Genomic DNA, 18,590 nt, shown 5'->3' with positions numbered 1-18,590 from the left:
CCTGTCTGATTTTGTGTTCAAAAAGTATTGAAGTTTTTAATGTCTACAAAAATGTTCTTGCTGTTTCTATTAGTACGATCTTGAACTAATTTAAAATTAGTCTAAATAGGATCTTTCCCGAAAAACTTCTATTTTATCTTTTAATACTAAATAAATGACTGATATAAAATATCACATTTTATCTTCTTAACTAATTTAAAGTTCAAAATCTATAGGATAAAGACGACTATAAAATGATGCCACTAAATAAATTGTCTTTTCTTTTTTTTAAATATAAAATTAAAATACAAAACAAAAAATTATAAATAAGTTACTAAACAGACAAGAAATTAGAAAACCTAGATTTTCAATTATTTTTCAATATTTACAAAGCTAATACGTAAAATTTAAACTATATATGCTCCAAGAATTAGGGAACCCCGCAAGCTCAAAAGACCTTCTTCCTTTTCTTTTCGTACATAATCTTTCTACATTGGTTGTTGGACTTTATTTTGTTTATGTATTGTTTCATTTTATACGTTTTTTTTTAATTGAAATATTGCTCGAATATTTGCTATTTTTTGTCACGTAAATTAAGATTGCAAGTACATTTACATACATAGTCGTAATATATATTTATATATATAGTAATAATTATAATAAATTTCACTTTAATTACATTTAATTGCTAATTACTCACTTGCTTATGATCGTGTGTGTTCTGTGTGTGTAGGTGTCTGTTGTGGCTGTCTGGCTTCGTTTTTTTTGGTTGATTCGCGGCTAAGATCTAATAGTTAGTCAGTATTTAGTACGTATCGTGATTAGTTTCGTGATGCCGCCTGCCAACGCCACGCTTTTCGATCAGAGATCATTGACACGAGGCTTTAAAATCGGGGGGTTTAAGGGGTTTTATGACTGAAAAAGTAGTGTACAAATAGTGCTTTAATTTTCTTTTGATCACTGATCACATGGCGTTCGCTGTGGCTGGGGCTTTTTCGAGTTCGAGTTAATTAGTGCTGCGGCTGTTAGTTAAGCTTTCGTTCTCTTGTTGATTTCTCTGCCAGCTTGTTTTGATCGTCAACTCATCTCGGTTTTAATTTATTTAAAACTTAATGAATTACAATATTTTAGTACTTAGAATTTATTTTGGTTTTACATGCGCTGCGCATCGTTTTTTGTTGCTGTGCTATGTGCCGTTAGGTAGACAATTTGTTTTTGAGTGTATTATGCATTAATATTAGATACAGGTTTATATTTATATATATATATATATATAGATTTGTATACTTTATAATTATATAACACTATGTTATAAAAATGTACATGGTTTTGGTTTTGCTACAGTTTTTAGTTTAAGTTTTAGTTGGTTTTTAGTACGTACAACTCTTCATCATCGTCTTGCAAGTGATCGATCGATCGGTAGTAGTAAAAATGTTGGATCCGTATTTATAATATATTACAAAAAACAACTCGAGAAGTATCGATGGATCGTTATGTTAAATTTGTTTTTAAAGTTCTAGTTTGGCGCATAAAGCTGTGTTGCGTTTTAGCGTAGATTTAATTCTCATTTTAATTTTAAATTGTTTGCCTTAAATACTTTGTTTTTTTTTTATTTTTATTGCGTTAAAAAAATGCAAATTTTGTAAAATTAATTTCTTAGTTAATTGATTGGTTTAGTTTTTTGTTTGTTTTGTTTTTATACAATCTCACTGTTACGTACAAAAGCAGCGCTTTCACAACTTAAATAATTTAAAAAATAAACAATGGTTAACATTTCACTTCCTCTTTGTCAATAAAAACAAGCTAAAAAATGATTAAATCATTTGGTTATTAAAATTAAAAGTAAATAAATTTGTTAAAGCCAAAACAAACGAGATCCTGCTCGTGTGCAAAAATATATGTTTTTGTTTTTAGTTAAAGAAATGACTAAATTTCGTGTGTGTTTCCTTTCGCCATTTCCTCTCTACGAGTTTTGAGAAATTTTGAAAAGTGTATAGAGAATAAATAATAATTTTGTGTGTTGTTTTGAGTTCGAATAATATAAATGTATAATTTAAAAAATAATTTAAGTTTTGCGCGTAGACATGATGAGTTTTTTGTTTTTTTGTTTACCTTTCATTGTTTTGCTGTTTCTCTTTTTGTAACATTTTGAAAACAAGTTCAGGAAGTAGTAAAAATAATATTGCCACAAAGTATAATGAGTAAAAAATATTTTCTATCTCTTTATAAATAATAGACGTTGTGTAGGTCTTGTGTTTTTGTCGTGTAGTGTGTCTGTGTTTCTGTGTCGTGTCGGGTAGTGTGCGCTTTAGTGAGTGTGCGCCAAGGAGTCACCATATAAAATCTCATAGAATAACAAATATACGATATACGATATACGATATACAATAGGTGTGTGTGTGTAAAATTGCAAAACATCTACATAACCAAAAATAATAATAATAATGATAATAATAATAATAAAAATCAAAAATCGATTGCAATAACTTAAACATACTACGAACTGTACGCTAGTGTTTAGTACAACTTTGTTTTTTGCTTCTTGTGTTAACCGAATCTTTTTAATGAAAATCTAATTTAGTATCTAGCAGCACTGTGAAGAGATTTGCCAGTCGTTGGTTGCATCCGCTCCACTCCTTCCTCGCCTTCCAGTGAGTGAGTGGTGAGTGTGTGTCTCTGTGTCTCGTCTTTGAAATAGGTCTTTCATTTTTTGTTTCTTGGGTGGTTGCTGCTTCCTCTAGGCCGGTGGCTTCTTGGGATCCGCGTCGGCTTTAGCATCTCGAGGAGGTGGATCATCGGCCGAGGCAGCAACGTTTAACTGGCGGCCACCGCCCGGCCTGCCCTAGAGCGGATGCAGCTTGGTCGTGTGCACCGTTAGGGCGCTGCGCTGCGTGAAGCGCTTGTCACAGTACGGACAGGTATATGGCTTTTCGCCGGTATGCGTCCGTATGTGCTTGGTGAGATAGTCCTTCACGCTAAAGGACTTCTCGCAGTAGCCGCAATGGAAGGGCTTCTCACCTGCAAAAACAGCCATCGCAAAAAAAGGGAGAGAAAAAAAAGGTTGGAACACTCGGTTAGCACTTGTCGCTATGCAAGTCGCCACTTTTGATTTTGAGTTTTGAGTTTGAGTTTGAGATTGATTGGTGCGTGCAAGTACCAAAAAACTGAATTTGATTGACTGATTGATTGGTTGATTGATGGGTGTAGGCACTGTAGATATGTGTAAATGCATATCAAAAGAGGTTTTTGCACGTAATCAAACTATGTATATATTGATTATATAGTAAATGTGTGTGTATATATATATATAGTTGGTGGTTCGTGGTGTTAAAATGCATTCGAGACATATTATTACGTAATGAGATGAGGCGGCGGGCGATACGGATTTGGATTATCATATATTGATACCCTCACGGCTTGACAGAGTGCCAAATTAGAATTATTTTCATCGTGAGGGCAATGTAAACAGTGACTCATTCGATTCGTTCGTTATTAAGAAATCGAAGAATATGGCAAAAATAAAAGGCTCGCTCTGAATGTCACCTGCTGCTGCTGAAACCTGTTGCGGGTCTTAATTGGAGGCATCATCTCTTGATTCTAATCTTGAATTACTTAATAAAGGCAGCGTAATCGCTAAGCTGATAACTATGGACCGAAAGTAGTCGAAAGTTTATAATGGTTTAAATTATTGACTGGCTGGCTGACTATTATTACTAACTATTAACTAACTAAAAAACTTTTATTAGTTGAAATAAAATATTTATAAGACACATTTCAATTTCCATTTCTTATTCATGATAAAATAAAGTTTTTGGAGTTCTAAAAGAGTTTTTGACTATAATTCCCAAAAGGTTCAAGCTGGACTTTGATTCTCAAAGAGTTCTAGCTGCAAACTGGGTTCAATTACTTTTGAAAATTAAGCTTGGTCAGCATTGCTTACAGAGGAGGTAGAAGATTGTCTCATCTGAATCAGCTTATTTTTAAAAACATCTTTTATGTGTGTATCTTAGAATAATGTCCAGTTTTGATGTATGGATAAAATAAATAAGCATGGCATTTTAACAAATTTTTACATATTTTTTAAAACTTTTAAATATATATAATCTTATGAGCAAGTGACATCCTTTTAAAGGTTAGCCTTTTTTCTACTATATTCCTGTGCCAGGTGAGAGACTGATACTTTTACTGATACTGATCGATTGAGAGCGAGGTTGAGGTGTATGGCAAATGGAAATGGACTTGCATACAGAGGTTTCTCTTTTTTTGGAGTATTGCTTTTTTTTTTGTTTTTTTTTTTGTTACTAATCACACTGAGGTGATGTAGTTTGGTTCGATTGATTGGTTGATTGACGAGTCGATTGATTGATTGAGTTGAGAGCTGATTGACTGACTGAATTGATTTGAAAAATATTGCTTCTCACCCGTGTGAGTCGTTAAATGTTTGTTCAGGTAATCCTTAACAGTGAACGCCCTGCCACAATAGCCACATCTAAAGGGTTTCTCACCTGTATGTATGCGAGTGTGCTGTTTTAGTGTATTCGATTGAGTGAAGGACTTGCCGCAGTAGGAGCACGTGTAGGGGCGTTCTTTGGGCGTGGCGCTGGAGATTGCGGAGATTCGGAGTCGAGAGTTAAGAATTATACAGATTCATTCATTCATATATATTCATAATCACAAAATAACGCGAAGAGAGATAGAGAAGAGAGTAGAGAGAAAGAGAGAGAGAGAAAGAGAGAGGTGGCGCGGGAGAAAAGAAAGAAATTCGAATTATATTATTAGTAACACTCGATATATAAAAATAAATAGCAAAACAAACGACAAACGACACACGAACGCATGGGCTAAACGTCCCAAAAGCTTCGAGGGCGCGCCCATGCGCTCAGCTGGGCACCGTAGGAAAAAACAAAAATAATAATATATACTATATACAAAGACTGGTAAGATTATAAGGGTTAGCTTGGCCACGATCTCTCTTAGCTGCTGCTGACCCAAAGGGAATCGAATGTATTATAAGAATAAATTGAGTTCCCTTTGAGCTGCCAGCTTGGAGAAGACCAAAAAATATGAATGACTATGGGTATTCCTGCAATGATTTTAGTAACTGTTTTTGAGTTGTTTAAGGTCTATTAAAATGATGTTTAAAGGGATTTAGTATGGTTGCACTTTTAAATATTATTATTTATAAGTTATTAACACTTTCTCTTGTATATTGTAGCTTCTAGAAAGTTAACTAAAGAATATCAGTTCTTCAATATCTAATCACCTAAATGACTTCCTGCTTTTTTATGGTTCTTTTTAGGCAATATTTTAGTAGGTTCATTAATAAAGTTAATTATCTTTCAAAGATCTAATCGTTTAAATGACTTTCTTTTGGTTTAAGTGACTATAATAAAATAAATAAATACTTAAAATAATAATTTATTGAATATAAATTAAAATCTTCAAAGATCTAATCGTTTAAATGACTTCCTTTTGGTTTAAGTGACTCTTAGAACTCTTCTTAAACCCAAATAAAAAAGGAAACGTTGAAAAGCTTATACCAAATTCAATTTAAAATATTTTATAATGGGTTTACTTGCTACCATAATAAATATTTTAAATTCTAAAACAAAAATACCTTCCAAAATTTCCTATAAACAATTCCCTTAACTTCCCAATCTAATCTCAGTTACTCAAAAACAGGAAACATTGCAGGAATACTAATGGTCAGTAGGATGCATATAAAATGGATTTACTCTGCTTCGCCTGTGTGGATCTTGCGGTGCATGGCCAGTGTGCCGGGAGTTTTGAAGGTCTTCGGACAGTCCGGGCATTTGTGCCGTATCTTATGCGCCAGATCTGCGGGCACTGTTTGCGTGCCGACGAGCACCGTGGATGTGGCTCCTGGGGCCGTGACGCCGGGATTCGCTTGTATGGCATAGACGGGCACAGCGTTACCCACATCGCCACTATCACTTAGACTAAGAGGCTCCTCCTTGATGATCACCTGCGGATGGGCCACAATGGCCCCGCCGCTGCCATTGGCTCCATTCTTGTTCAACTTGACGGTTAGCGGTGGCACCTTCAACGCCACCTGATCGCCGCCAGCGAGATCCTGGTCCTGATGATGCTGCACCTGCTGATGTTGCGCCTGCTGCTGCTGCTCCAGCAGTTCCTGCTGCTGCTGCTGCTGTTGTTGCTGCTGTTGGTGGTGGTGCTGCTCCGCCTGCAGTTGCTGCTGGTGGTGCTGCTCCTCGGGCGTCAGTCTCATATCACGCGGTGCCATCGCCGGCAGCTGATCATCGGGCGTCACTGCCGCCTCCTGCTGCTGATCCATGAAGCTCTGCTGTCCGGCGGCCAGCATGGCTGTGGTGCAAACGGAGCCGCATTGCGAACACTTGAACTCGTTGGGCTGCTGGGTGGCCGAGTGGACGCCATAGATGCTGCACATGAGGCACCGCGCCAAAAAGGCGGTGGTCTGATGCGCGAGCCGATGGTGCTCGTCCAGTTCCACCGCGCTACCGAACTTTTCATCACAGTTGAAGCAGGCATGGCTGGGCTTGAGTTGTTGCTGCTGCTGCTGTTGTTGTTGCTGCTGCAGCTGCTGCTGGGCGGCCTCCAGCGTGGTGATGGCACCCTGTGCATTAAGCGTGATCCCATGGCAGAGCTGCATGTGCTCCGCGGCGTGCTGCGCCCGCTCGAACTGCTGGTGGCACATGGGACAGTAGTGTGGGGCGACGTGGACGTTGGGATCCATGCTGAGATTGGGCAGAAAGGCGGTCTTCAGTGTGTCCATGTTGGCTATGACGGCGGCCACCTGGTGCGTGGGCGTGGCGGGCGCAGAAGGGGGCTGTGGCGGATGAGGAGGCTGTGGCTGCTGCTGCTGCTGATCCTCGGGGCGTGGCAGGCGCTGTTCCTGTGGATTCGTGGTGGACTTTATCATTATCCTCGCTCCGTGTGGGTTAAGTTATGCTCTTGTATGTTCTTTTTTTTTGTTAGTGCAGCGGCGGAGGAGCAGCGTTTGTTGGCGGTTAAAGCGAAGGCGCTACGAAAGAAGAAACAATAATTACAGGCGGCCGAAAAGCGTGAGTGTGTGTGGGTGTGGGTGAGCGTTGCAATCGCAAATTAGCACGAAAATCCAACCAAAACGGAAAGCAGAAAACAGAAAACAGAAGAAGAATCCCAATCAGAAATCTCCCCCGATCTTTCGGCTCTGCATTTGACCCCCAATGTCCCCCGCGCACATCATCATACACATTCGCCTGCGAAGGAAGAGGAAGCAGCTAAAAGCAGGCAGGCAGCAAGCACAGTGGAAAGAGGAAGCACCAGCGGCAATGCGTTCGAAAATTGAACATTTTCTTCAGTCTGTCATATTCTAAATTCGGAATTCTATTTTGATTGCTTTTCGTCTCTCTCGCTTTTTGTTTCCATCTTTCTTACCAGCGCACTCTAGGCACGTATTTATTGCACTTTGTTGTTGTTGTGTCGTTGCTGGCGGCCGTTTATCCCGTTATTTTTTACGGAGGGGGAGAACGCGACGAGAATCAGTTTAATAACATTTTTCTTTGTACAACAAAAAAGAGAATTGTATTAACAAAAAAATTTTTCACTTTTATTATTATTTTTGGCGAAAAATGTACAACTACAACAAAAAGTGTCGATTACTGGGCCTATCAGCCTATCGATATGCCGTTGCCGATAGTATCAGCCTGTGTATGTGCTATCGATATTTTACACGGGACAAAGATCTTGATGTGGCAACTCCGGCAGCTTTTCCAATTGGATTTTGGTCCATCTCTATTTAACCATCTGATAATTTCACAATCGCAGGAAAACGCATTGTTTTTGGTGAAATACAAGGGCTAAACCATTGCAACAGAGTTGTAACTGCTTGACTAAACTGCCGCGCCTCGATTGCGCTATAAAATAGAATTCTCACCGAGACCGGACACTTCAAATCCGCTGCTAAACGCAGCTGGTGAGGATCTGACAAGAGGTTTGTTTGTGCTTGGCACACAGACTTCCACACAATTACCACCGAAACGGGTCTCGAAATTGTCCAGCCAAGTGCCAAAAGGTTTGTGGGTGGAGCTTCCTATAAAACACTCTGTTAATTGCCTTTTCTCACGCTTAGAATGTCGTCACCATGGGTTAAGGCCAGTGAGCCAGTGCAGGCATTGAACCTGGCGGACATAATGTCAGAGCAGTATGCCCACCAGCTGCACGACAAGGAGCTGCAAAAGCAAAAGAAGCCGTCGGAGCAGCCTGTCATATCCTCCATTTGGCAAGGAGCTGCTAGCCCGAACCCCTCCTCTAGCTACTCCGATGTGGCGGGATGTTCCGTGCAAAAACCCAGCGATGCCGAGGAGTGGGAGGATTACTCGGCCCTGCTCAACGACAGCGACATACCGCTGCCCGAGGATATTCCGGCTCTGGAGGAGGACAGCGATGCTGTCATAGCCCAGATGCTGCAGTCCCAGTTCGATCACGAGTACAACGAGGAACTGCGTCGCATTGAACGTAAGCAGAACAAGCAGTCCAAGGTCACGGTGACGCTAAACAAGTTCCTGCGCGACGGCGATGCCGAGTTCCTGCACGACACCGCCGAGGATGCCTACGAGGAGGATGAGCTAGAGCAGCTAAAGCACGACTGGGATAGGTTTGAGGAGAACGAACGGCAGCTGGATGCGATTCCACGCTGTGGTTTCAAGGTGAACAAGGAGGGCGAGATGATTACCAAGCACGATCCGCAGCTATGTGCAGTGCGCAATGCCCAGCGGGTAATGTCCTTTCCGCCAGAGTTTCCCACCGGCGATGGAGCCGGATTCGATATGAAGCTGTCCAACAAGGTAAGAGATAAGTAATCTCAAAAGAGATGAAGATTTTAATCGGATTTTGATGGTTTAATAGGTTTTTAACCAACTGCGGGCCTACTCCAGGCGTGGACGCTCTGATAAACACGAGAAAGTGGCCACTGCCGAGATGGGCTTGGATGCCAGCACCCGCCTCCTGTTGTACAAGCTGATTAACAATCAAATACTCGAGCAGATCAATGGCATCATCTCCACGGGCAAGGAGGCGGTTATTCTGCATGCCAACTCGGATGCCAACTACACGGGCAGCAATGAGCATGGTCACCAGAGCGGTGTACTGATGCCAGCGCATCTGCTGCCAAAAGAGTGCGCCATCAAGATATTCAAGACCACGCTGAACGAGTTTAAGCAGCGGGATCGGTACATCAAGGACGACTATCGCTTCAAGGATCGTTTTAGCAAGCAGAACCATCGCGTCATCATCAATATGTGGGCGGAGAAGGAGATGCACAATCTGATGCGGATGCAGGGCATCGGTTTGAATGTTCCAGATGTGGTGGTCCTAAAAAAGCATGTGCTGGTCATGCGCTTTATTGGCGACAACCACAATGCGGCGCCCAAGTTGAAGGATGCCCGACTGAGTGCCGCAGAGCTGAGTTGCGCCTACGAGGAGATCGTGGCCGCCATGCACAAGCTGTACAACGAGGCCAAGCTGGTGCATGCGGACATGAGCGAGTACAACATCCTGTGGTTTGAGGGCAAGTGCTGGTTCATCGATGTGGCCCAGAGTGTCGAGCCGAAGCACCCAAGTGCCCTGGAGTTTCTCATGCGGGATTGCGGCAACATTGTCAACTTCTTTGAGCGCCGCGGTCTGCCCAACATCTACACGAAGGAGCAGCTGTTTGAGTTTATTACAGGACTCAATGCAGAGGTTCACAATGCAGCCCAGCTGGAGCAGATCCATACGCGTGGGGCTTCCATCAACCAGGCCACGGCTCCCAATCAGGAGGAGTGTCCCGACGAACTCAAGCCCTTGGAGTATCCCTTCGAGCTGGCCTGGGAGAAGTCGCAGCAGGATCGTGAGGCAAGCAAGGCCCTTAAGTTGAAGCAGGAGAATAAGGAAAACGAAAACGAGGCGGATCAGGATCAGGATCAGGACAGCGATGGCAACGAGAACGACCATGACGACAAGGAAACTGACAAGAAAACTGCCAAGCATTGAATTTTCTAAAAAGAAAGCGTTTAATAATTTAATTTGTAAATGATATTAACAAATTGGGCGCCAGAGTTTCTAGTTGAATTTGTGAAATTCCCAAGGAGAAAAATAATTATAATAATAATGATGCTTATAGTCAAGCACCTTGACTATAAAAGAGGCCTCGAAAGAAATTTAAAATGGTTTTATTAATGGTTTGATATATTATTATTTTATATATTTATTTAAAGAAATGTTATTATTTTTGTAAACTTCGCGAGCAATGTTTGTTTCTACACATAACTGCACATTTGCTGCACTCTAGTTGCCACGGATATTTCCGCTTAATAGCTTTGAACTTGAATTGTTATTAATCAATTAAGATTAATGCAAATGTCAGGCCTCAGTGGACACACGCGCCACGCCCATCGTCAGCCGAATCATCAGCTAACCCTGCAATTGAACTCATTTGGTGCGCAGTTTTCCCCATTAATTGGGAGATTTGTCGGTCGGATTCGTTCGAATCGGTGATCAGATGATTACGAGTGGATTTTCTATGCCCAAGTGCATTGAAATGGTTACATATATGCCTGTCTGAAAAGCCTGGAAGCGTGCTAGTGGACTTTGCAAAATATATTGTAGTCCAACTGTGACGTCAAAATCCAGTTGAGAGCAGTTCCCAGTGCGTATGTGAAGGGAGGAGACTGATGGGTTCAGTGGGGCTTGCGAATCAAAGTCTGTTTCGGAGTACCCTTCCTTATCAATCGGTAAATAAAGTATAAACAATGTATATTCTACATTTTAGGTGATGCAATAAATGTTTAATATACAAAATCTCGTTTTCTAACAGCTCAGACATATAACAAAATCTATTTATGAATGTCTGGTTTGCTTATACTTTAAAATAGAACCATTAATAAGTACTTAAAGCTTTAAATTAATCAAAGTAAATATTATTAATATTAAAGCGGAAATGAGGACCAAATTGCATTATCGCTTTAAAAATGGCCGCATTTGAAGATAATCGAAGTGGTTATCGCTATCGAAAGTGAATCAAACCCAGCAAGCAGTGTATTTCCGTTTCCCCCTTTTGTTGAATGCAACTCAAATCCAATTTCAATTGATCTGATTCCCGTTTGTTCTTGTTGTGTAGCCGTCAATCAAAATTGAACTTTCTCTGTGGCATCAGCACACGCAGCTTTAGCATCCGTCTATTATTATTTTGTTGTTTATTTACGGCGCTTGCAAGTGGAAAATATTATTTATTTTTGATTTCTTATTGAACGCGCAGCGGCAGCAAACTTGACGTTGGCAACAGTTCAGCTAAAACAAAATAAAAAAGCTTTGACTGCGCGGCATCGCTTCTATTAGCGTCTCTTGAAATTGTGATACGAGGGAATACATATACATGATTGTATATTTTGTGTACACGACAAAAAATGACATTAAAATAGGGTCAATCTGGTCATTTAACATTAAATGTATGTATATTTCTTTTTAAAATTCAATTATTAACTAGTTAAGATTTAAAAGTTATTTTTCATTGGTAAATATAAAGCTAGCGCACATGCTCTTTGACCTTAGAATATTTTCATAGCTTTTTATACATTTTAATTAAATCTTTATTTTTTCCCTCAGTGTATTATACAGTAATATGTGCAGGAAGATGTTCGTGTATAAGTAACAATGTGAACCCACACATAGAAGCAGCTATAAGGGGGCCCGGCTGCGACCGATTCTGCCTGGTGACGCAGACAACAGAAAAGAAGCAAAAAAAAAAGAAGAATAAAGGGGGATGCGGCGAGAATAGAAGTTGAAAATAGCTGAACGCAAAAAAACACGAGTTGGAGCGTAGAAACAGTATAATTGTTACATTTCTCATTCTCAATAAAAGCTAAATAAATGTGTCATTCGCGTCTTAAAAACGTATAATTTGCATGAATCTTATACACTCACACAAGTGTGTATAAAAATAAGCCATATTCATAAAAAATGCACTTGAAAATGTTTCGAAGACAGCTACTTTCAGTGATAAGCTTACATTTTAGCTATACAAATATTCCATTGCGTATACGCAATGTGGCGAGATTTATTTCATATTAGCCATAAAATAATCTTTATGTGTGTATAAAAACGGTCTCTTGGATTTTAAAATAACAAATAACGCTTTCTAAGAAATCTGATCTTATTCAGGGAATTTCGAAGTTTGAAGAGCACTCGAAACAAGCTTTCATTGCAGAGCAAAGCAAAAAACAAACGAATGAAAAAAGTCAAAAGCAATAATCATAAAGACCGGACAAGAAAGAAGTGCGCAAAAAAAAAAAGAGAGAGAAAAATGCCAAACAAAGCTATAAACTCAGACATTGCTGTTTGGATCATCAATTAAAATGTGCCAGCCATGTAATCAGGCGACGGGACGTTCCAGCTCGAATTCCACACAGATCAGTGTGTCCAGAGCTCCACGCTCCTCGCTGTTTGGGTGAAAAAGTGGGCTGACCTAGGCAAGATATTAATTAGGCGCACAGAAGAAAAATTGCAAAGAAAATAATTAAAAAGATTGGATTTTGAAAACAAAATACCATTTTTATACCCTTGCAGGGTATTATAATTTCAGTCAGAAGTTTGCAACGCAGTGAAGGAGACGTTTCCGACCCTATAAAGTATATATATTCTTGATCAGCATCAACAGCCGAGTCGATCTAGCCATGTCCGTCTGTCCGTCTGTCTGTCTGTCCGTCTGTCCGTCTGTCTGTCTGTCCGTCTGTCCGTCTGTCTGTCTGTCTGTTTCTACGCAAACTAGTCCCTCAGTTTTAAAGCTATCTGAATGAAACTTTGCATATAGTCTTCTATATGCTCTCACTGCTATATATGTCGGAACGGGCCGGATCGGACGACTATATCATATAGCTGCCATACAAATGTTTGATAAATTTTTAGAAAAAAAATTATAACTTTGCTGTTTTTCAACATATTTGCACTATTTTTTAAATATGACCATTTTATATTATTCCTGAATTTTGGTAAAAATTTTATGAATATCGGACGACTATATCATATAGCTGCCATAGGAACGATCCGGAAATTAATAGAAAAAAAATTACAACATCTTTGTTTTTCAACGAATTTTTATCTTTTTTGAGATAGTGTCATCTTGTATTATTTTATAATTTCATATTTAATTTTATGAAAATCGGACAACTATATCAACAACTATATATAGAAAAAAATTATAACTTCTTTGTTTTTCAACGAATATTTATCTTTTTTGAGATATGGCCATTTTGTATTATTTTAAAATGTAATATTTAGTTTTATGAAAATCGGACGACTATATATTATAGCTGCCATAGGAACGATCGAAGAATTACAAGAAAAAAGTCGAACTTCGACAATTATCAACATATTTCACATTCTTCGAGTATGGCATTTTTAGGATTCTAAAATTTTAATATTGATATTATGAAAATCCGACAACTATATTTTATAAAGGGCGTATTAATATTTTGAATATAAATTAATACTTTTTTAGTATTTCATATATGGGCTTCACATTTTTTATATTACTAATATGTTTTGAATTTACATATATAGCTGATGTAAGATATATCTGACCAATTCTGCAATTGGCAATTGACTTCTCTTAGCCTCTGCTGAATTGCAGACTCTCCAATAAAATTAAAAGGTTATCGCAAAGGTTAATATTTCAGACCCGATATACATATATCTGTCACCTGTTATTAAGTTAAGAAACGGTAACATTCGAGGGATACATGCTGAAGTTGGTGTCAGGTATAAATGCAGCGCTCGCATAACCCTTAAATCATAACCTGATACCTGTTAGCAACATAACACGTGATCAATGTTGCACAATTGCATAAGCAAACAGGTATCAGGTATAAATGCAGCCCTCGCATAACCCTTAAATCATAATTTGATACCTGTTAGCAACATAACACGTGTTCAATGTTGCACAATTGCATAACCAATCGTATTACCTGATATATACCTGAAGTAGAGTCAAAAGGGTTAACCCTAAAGGTTGTTAACAGGTAATATAAGGTGCCTATTTATTTGCGCACATTTATAATCCGCGGATTAGTATTATCACGACAGTGACAGTGACAACATATACCAGTGCATCGAGTATTTTTATATTGTGTGAATGTATACTTTTAATCAGTGTAAAGACAAATAGTGTGTGTGTGTGTGTGTATATATATATCTCTATATATATAAAAGTGTACAACTATTTTTGGTAAGTTATACATTTTGTTTTTAAATTGTTAAATTTGGCCACAATTTTAGCAAGTTTTGGTTTGGGCATGTTTTGAAAAATTTGCCTCAATATATTTCGATTTCCTGTGGATACCATCGTTAGAGGGATTAGCTTTTTCAGCGTATAGTTTGTTTGAGTTTTAAAACGCCGTTAAGTTTATAGCGGCGTTTTAAATCTCACAAGCTGAACCCCCTAAAAGAATCTACGGTGGAAATCGAAATATAATGAGAACAATATTAAGTAAGGACATGGAGGCCCGGAGCACAAAATCGATCTTAATACATTTCAGATTTTAGAAACATACATTTAACCATATTATCTAACCATTTTTTAACAGGAACGAAAAGAAAATGCCACGCACATCTTCTTTATCTCAGGAGCAGCGTCGCCAAGCCGCACTTAGGAGAAGTCGCGCTCAATACGCTCGAAATGCTACGCAAATTAGAGCCCGAAATGCCGAGCACAATGCCTTTGTCCGCTCAGTGAATCCGGAGGTTGCACAGGAGGCTCGCGCTCGAGATACCGCAGTACGCTCTCAGAGAAGGCGTAGTGAACGAGTCCGAGCGCGGGAACGATTAAATGATGCAGCATCTCATGCACTCGCCAGGCAGAACTCTGAGGAGCGACGACGACAGCAGTCGCAGGATACTGCGGCTCGGGCTACCTGGAGATCGCTCGAGGAAAACCGCGGTCCAGAACGTGCACGGGATGCTGCAGCGCATGCACTCGCCAGGCAGAACTCTGAGGAGCGACGACGACAGCAGTCGCAAAATACTGCGGATCACGCTACCTGGAGATCGCTCGAGGAAAACCGCGGGCCAGAACGTGCACGGGATGCTGCAGCGCATGCACTCGCCAGGCAGAACTCTGAGGAGCGACGACGACAGCAGTCGCAAAATACTGCGGATCACGCTACCTGGAGATCGCTCGAGGAAAACCGCGGGCCAGAACGTGCACGGGATGCTGCAGCGCATGCACTCGCCAGGCAGAACTCTGAGGAGCGACGACGACAGCAGTCGCAGGATACAGCGGCTCGGGCTACCTGGAGATCGCTCGAGGAAAACCGCGGGCCAGAACGTGCACGGGATGCTGCAGCGCATGCACTCGCCAGACAGGACTCGGAGGAGCGACGACGACAGCAGTCGCAAAATACTGCGGATCACGCTACCTGGAGATCGCTCGAGGAAAACCGCGGGCCAGAACGTTCACGGGATGCTGCAGCGCATGCACTCGCCAGGCAGAACTCTGAGGAGCGACGACGACAGCAGTCGCAAAATACTGCGGATCACGCTACCTGGAGATCGCTAGAGGAAAACCGCGGGCCAGAACGTGCACGGGATGCTGCAGCGCATGCACTCGCCAGACAGAACTCTGAGGAGCGACGACGACAGCAGTCGCAGGATACTGCGGCTCGGGCTACCTGGAGATCGCTCGAGGAAAACCGCGGGCCAGAACGTGCACGGGATGCTGCAGCGCATGCACTCGCCAGACAGGACTCGGAGGAGCGACGACGACAACAGGTTCAAAACACCCTCTCTCGCTCTAACCGGAGGGCACAAGAGGAAAATAGGAGGGCCGAGAGAGCACGAGACGCCGAGGTCCACAGAATCACGAGGAACAACCCAATAACTCGGGCACGGGAACAACAAAGGAACACAATGCATCATCGGAACACCAGACTTCAGAGGAGACTTCGGGAGCAGCAAATTCAGGAAATGGCTGAGGAGCGGCTCCTCACATACAGGTCTATTTCCCAAAATCGCCAGGCTGAATCTGCAAGGCAGTCTCAGCGGAATATTGCTTCTAGAGCCGAACTTTCCATGGATGAAAGACAGGATCAACGGGAACGCCAACGCCAAAGGAACCGAGCCACTGCGAGGGAACAATATCGACGGAATATCAAGGATGGACCAACTGAATGCTGTGTATGCTGTGGAGGAACATGGTTTCCATCGCAGGTAAGTGGTTTAAACAAAATTTCTATATCTGCTAAGTATCCTGCTTTAGATGTTGACAACGCATTTTATTTAAGTAGGAAATTTCCAAGTCCGTCCGGCAAATATCAGTTTTGCAGCACATGTCGTCAGAGTGTTTCAAAGGGTAAATTACCTTCCCTTTGCCTCTCTAAAGGCTTTGACTTCCCAGATATCCCCGAGTGCCTTAAAAATTTAACATGTCTTGAGGAGCGCCTTATTTCTCCACGAATTCCTTTTATGCGCATTATCTCCCTAGGATATGAAAGGCAATGTGGAATTAGAGGTGCAGTAGTAAATGTTCCGATTTCGGTACCTGATACTGTAAACGCGCTTCCTCGTTCCTTTGATTCGACTCATGTCATACAGGTTCACCTTAAGAGGAAGCTAGAATATTCTCATAATTTCATGACAGAAACAATTCGACCCGCTCGGGTCCTTGAAGCTGTTCGTTATTTAGTTAACACTGAGCTTTACAGAAAGCACAATATTGCTTTTAATGGGAGTTGGCTTACTCAAATGGGAGATCGAGAAGAAATCCCTTTTATCGCAGATGAAGCCGACCGAGAGGAGGTGGAACAGCTATTACGCCAACTACCCAATTCTCAATTAAATCGACCAGAAGAAGATTTAAATCCAGGCGGTCATGAAACCCTTTTAGAAAATAATGACACTGCTCTTCAACGTATAGCTTTGGCCCCCGGAGAAGGGCGCCTGCCAACTAATTTAACCCTCGATGAAGATGCAGAAGAACTTTCGTTCCCAACAATCTCTTGCGGTGCTGTTTTCAAAGCAAAAACCACCTACGCAAAAAAAGCAAGATCGCAAATTCGTTTTTACGATCGTCGTTGTGCAGTAGTACCTAAGGTACTTTATATGTACAAATTTTACGAAATGCAGCGAATTCAAAATTCAATCTCCATTGCCCTTCGTAAAAAATCAGGTTCCGTAACTGCTGCCAATGTGATGGATAGTTCGTTTGTTGACAACCTTGTACAGCATGACGACGGATATCACATTCTAAAAGGTCTTCGATCCGCTCCAGCTCACTGGGAAGCTGAGAAAAAAAAAGTCATAGCTATGATAAGGCAATTTGGGCTGCCTACTTTTTTTATAACTTTTTCCGCAGCGGAATCCAAATGGAATGAACTTTTGGTGACTCTTTCTCGTCTATTGGATAATAGAAATATTACAGAAGACGAAGCGGCATCTCTTTCTACAGCCGAAAAAGCTAGATTAATAAGATCTGACCCAGTAACATGCTCCCGATACTTTGACTTTAGGTTTCGACAATTAATTAAATTGTTCAAAAGCTCCGAAATTTTTGGCGAGTTTACTCTGGTCCATTATTATTGGAGGATAGAATTCCAGCACAGAGGATCGCCCCACTCTCATGGAATGTATTGGTTTTCTGGCGCTCCAAAGCTAGAAGGACCAGAAAATTCCGATCAAGTGGTGAGTTTCATTGATCGTTTTATTACAACCACAGGGGACGATCCTGAATTGCAAGAAGTAATTCAATATCAGCGGCATAAACATAGTTCTTCGTGTTTAAGAGAACTGCGTGGCCAGGAATTCTGCAGGTTTCAAATGCCATACCCTCCAATGCCTGAAACAATGGTTTTGTTTCCGTTAGAAGACAACGAACCCAATGTTGAACATTTTAAAGAAATGTTTAAAAAAATTAAAGAGCTTTTAAAGTCAACTTCCGATGAAGAAGCAGCCGTCTTTAATAATTTTGAAAACTTTCTTACCCATCTACAGATAAGTTTTGAAGAGTACAAGTTCGCCATCCGATCAAGCTTGAAAAAGCCTCAGGTATTTCTTCGCCGCAAATTTTCCGATAGGTTGGTAAATGCTTATAACAGGGATATCCTGGGCCTACATAGGGCAAACATGGATATACAGTTTATCTTAGATGCATTTGCCTGTTGTAGTTATATAATTAACTACATAAACAAATCGAACCGTGGGGTGTCGCAACTGCTTCGAGAAGCCATGACTGAAATAAGCCATGGAAATATTTCAGTAAAAAGAAAGTTGCAGCATCTCGGGAGCAAATTTATTAATGCTACGGAAATATCAGCCCAAGAAGCAGCCTACAACATTTTAGGCTTACACATGTCTGAGGCAAGTGAAGGAAATATTTTTGTAAACACTTGCCATCCAGATAAAAGAGTTCGGATAGTGCGATCTAATAGAGAATTAGAGCAGCTTCCTGGGAACTCAACTGACATTTTCGAGCAAAACTTGCTTGATCGGTACGTACAGAGGCATGGAGACTTAGAATCGATATGCCTTGCAGAATTTGCAGCTTGGTACAAATTTTCCAAGGTAAACGCACCATCAGAACCGTCCAACGAAGATTATGATGA

At 40.8% G+C, this 18,590-nt stretch overlaps 2 protein-coding genes across 6 annotated transcripts; one reads left to right on the top strand and one right to left on the bottom strand.

Moving 5' to 3' along the window:
- Positions 1-464: 464 nt before the first annotated feature.
- On the bottom strand, positions 465-7,622 carry Cf2 (Chorion factor 2). 4 transcript variants are annotated; one of them, XM_017174817.3, is made up of 4 exons: positions 7,399-7,622; positions 5,715-7,003; positions 4,401-4,579; positions 465-2,997 (listed from the first exon to the last, which is right to left on the bottom strand). In XM_017174817.3, the coding sequence occupies exons 2-4, from the start codon at positions 6,899-6,901 to the stop codon at positions 2,822-2,824; spliced, it is 1,542 nt and encodes a 513-aa protein (XP_017030306.1). In that variant the 5' UTR covers positions 6,902-7,003; positions 7,399-7,622; the 3' UTR covers positions 465-2,821. The 4 variants fall into 4 exon arrangements, with proteins under 4 accessions (XP_017030306.1, XP_017030322.1, XP_017030314.1 ...); XM_017174833.3 differs by having other exon boundaries at positions 5,715-6,874; XM_017174825.3 differs by having other exon boundaries at positions 4,485-4,579; positions 7,399-7,621.
- LOC108080195 (serine/threonine-protein kinase RIO3) lies at positions 7,338-10,246 on the top strand. 2 transcript variants are annotated; one of them, XM_070284790.1, is made up of 4 exons: positions 7,338-7,411; positions 7,789-8,035; positions 8,093-8,807; positions 8,869-10,246. In XM_070284790.1, exons 3-4 carry the CDS (start codon positions 8,094-8,096, stop codon positions 9,991-9,993), a joined length of 1,839 nt encoding a protein of 612 aa, XP_070140891.1. In that variant the 5' UTR covers positions 7,338-7,411; positions 7,789-8,035; position 8,093; the 3' UTR covers positions 9,994-10,246. The 2 variants fall into 2 exon arrangements, with proteins under 2 accessions (XP_070140891.1, XP_017030340.1); XM_017174851.3 differs by lacking the exon at positions 7,338-7,411 and having other exon boundaries at positions 7,759-8,035.
- The last annotated feature ends 8,344 nt before the right edge of the window (positions 10,247-18,590 follow it).

This window comes from Drosophila kikkawai, chromosome 2L (genome assembly GCF_030179895.1).
Source record: "Drosophila kikkawai strain 14028-0561.14 chromosome 2L, DkikHiC1v2, whole genome shotgun sequence".
NCBI classification, from domain to species: Eukaryota; Metazoa; Arthropoda; class Insecta; order Diptera; family Drosophilidae; genus Drosophila; species Drosophila kikkawai.
This window is presented reverse-complemented; position numbering and strand designations above follow the sequence as displayed.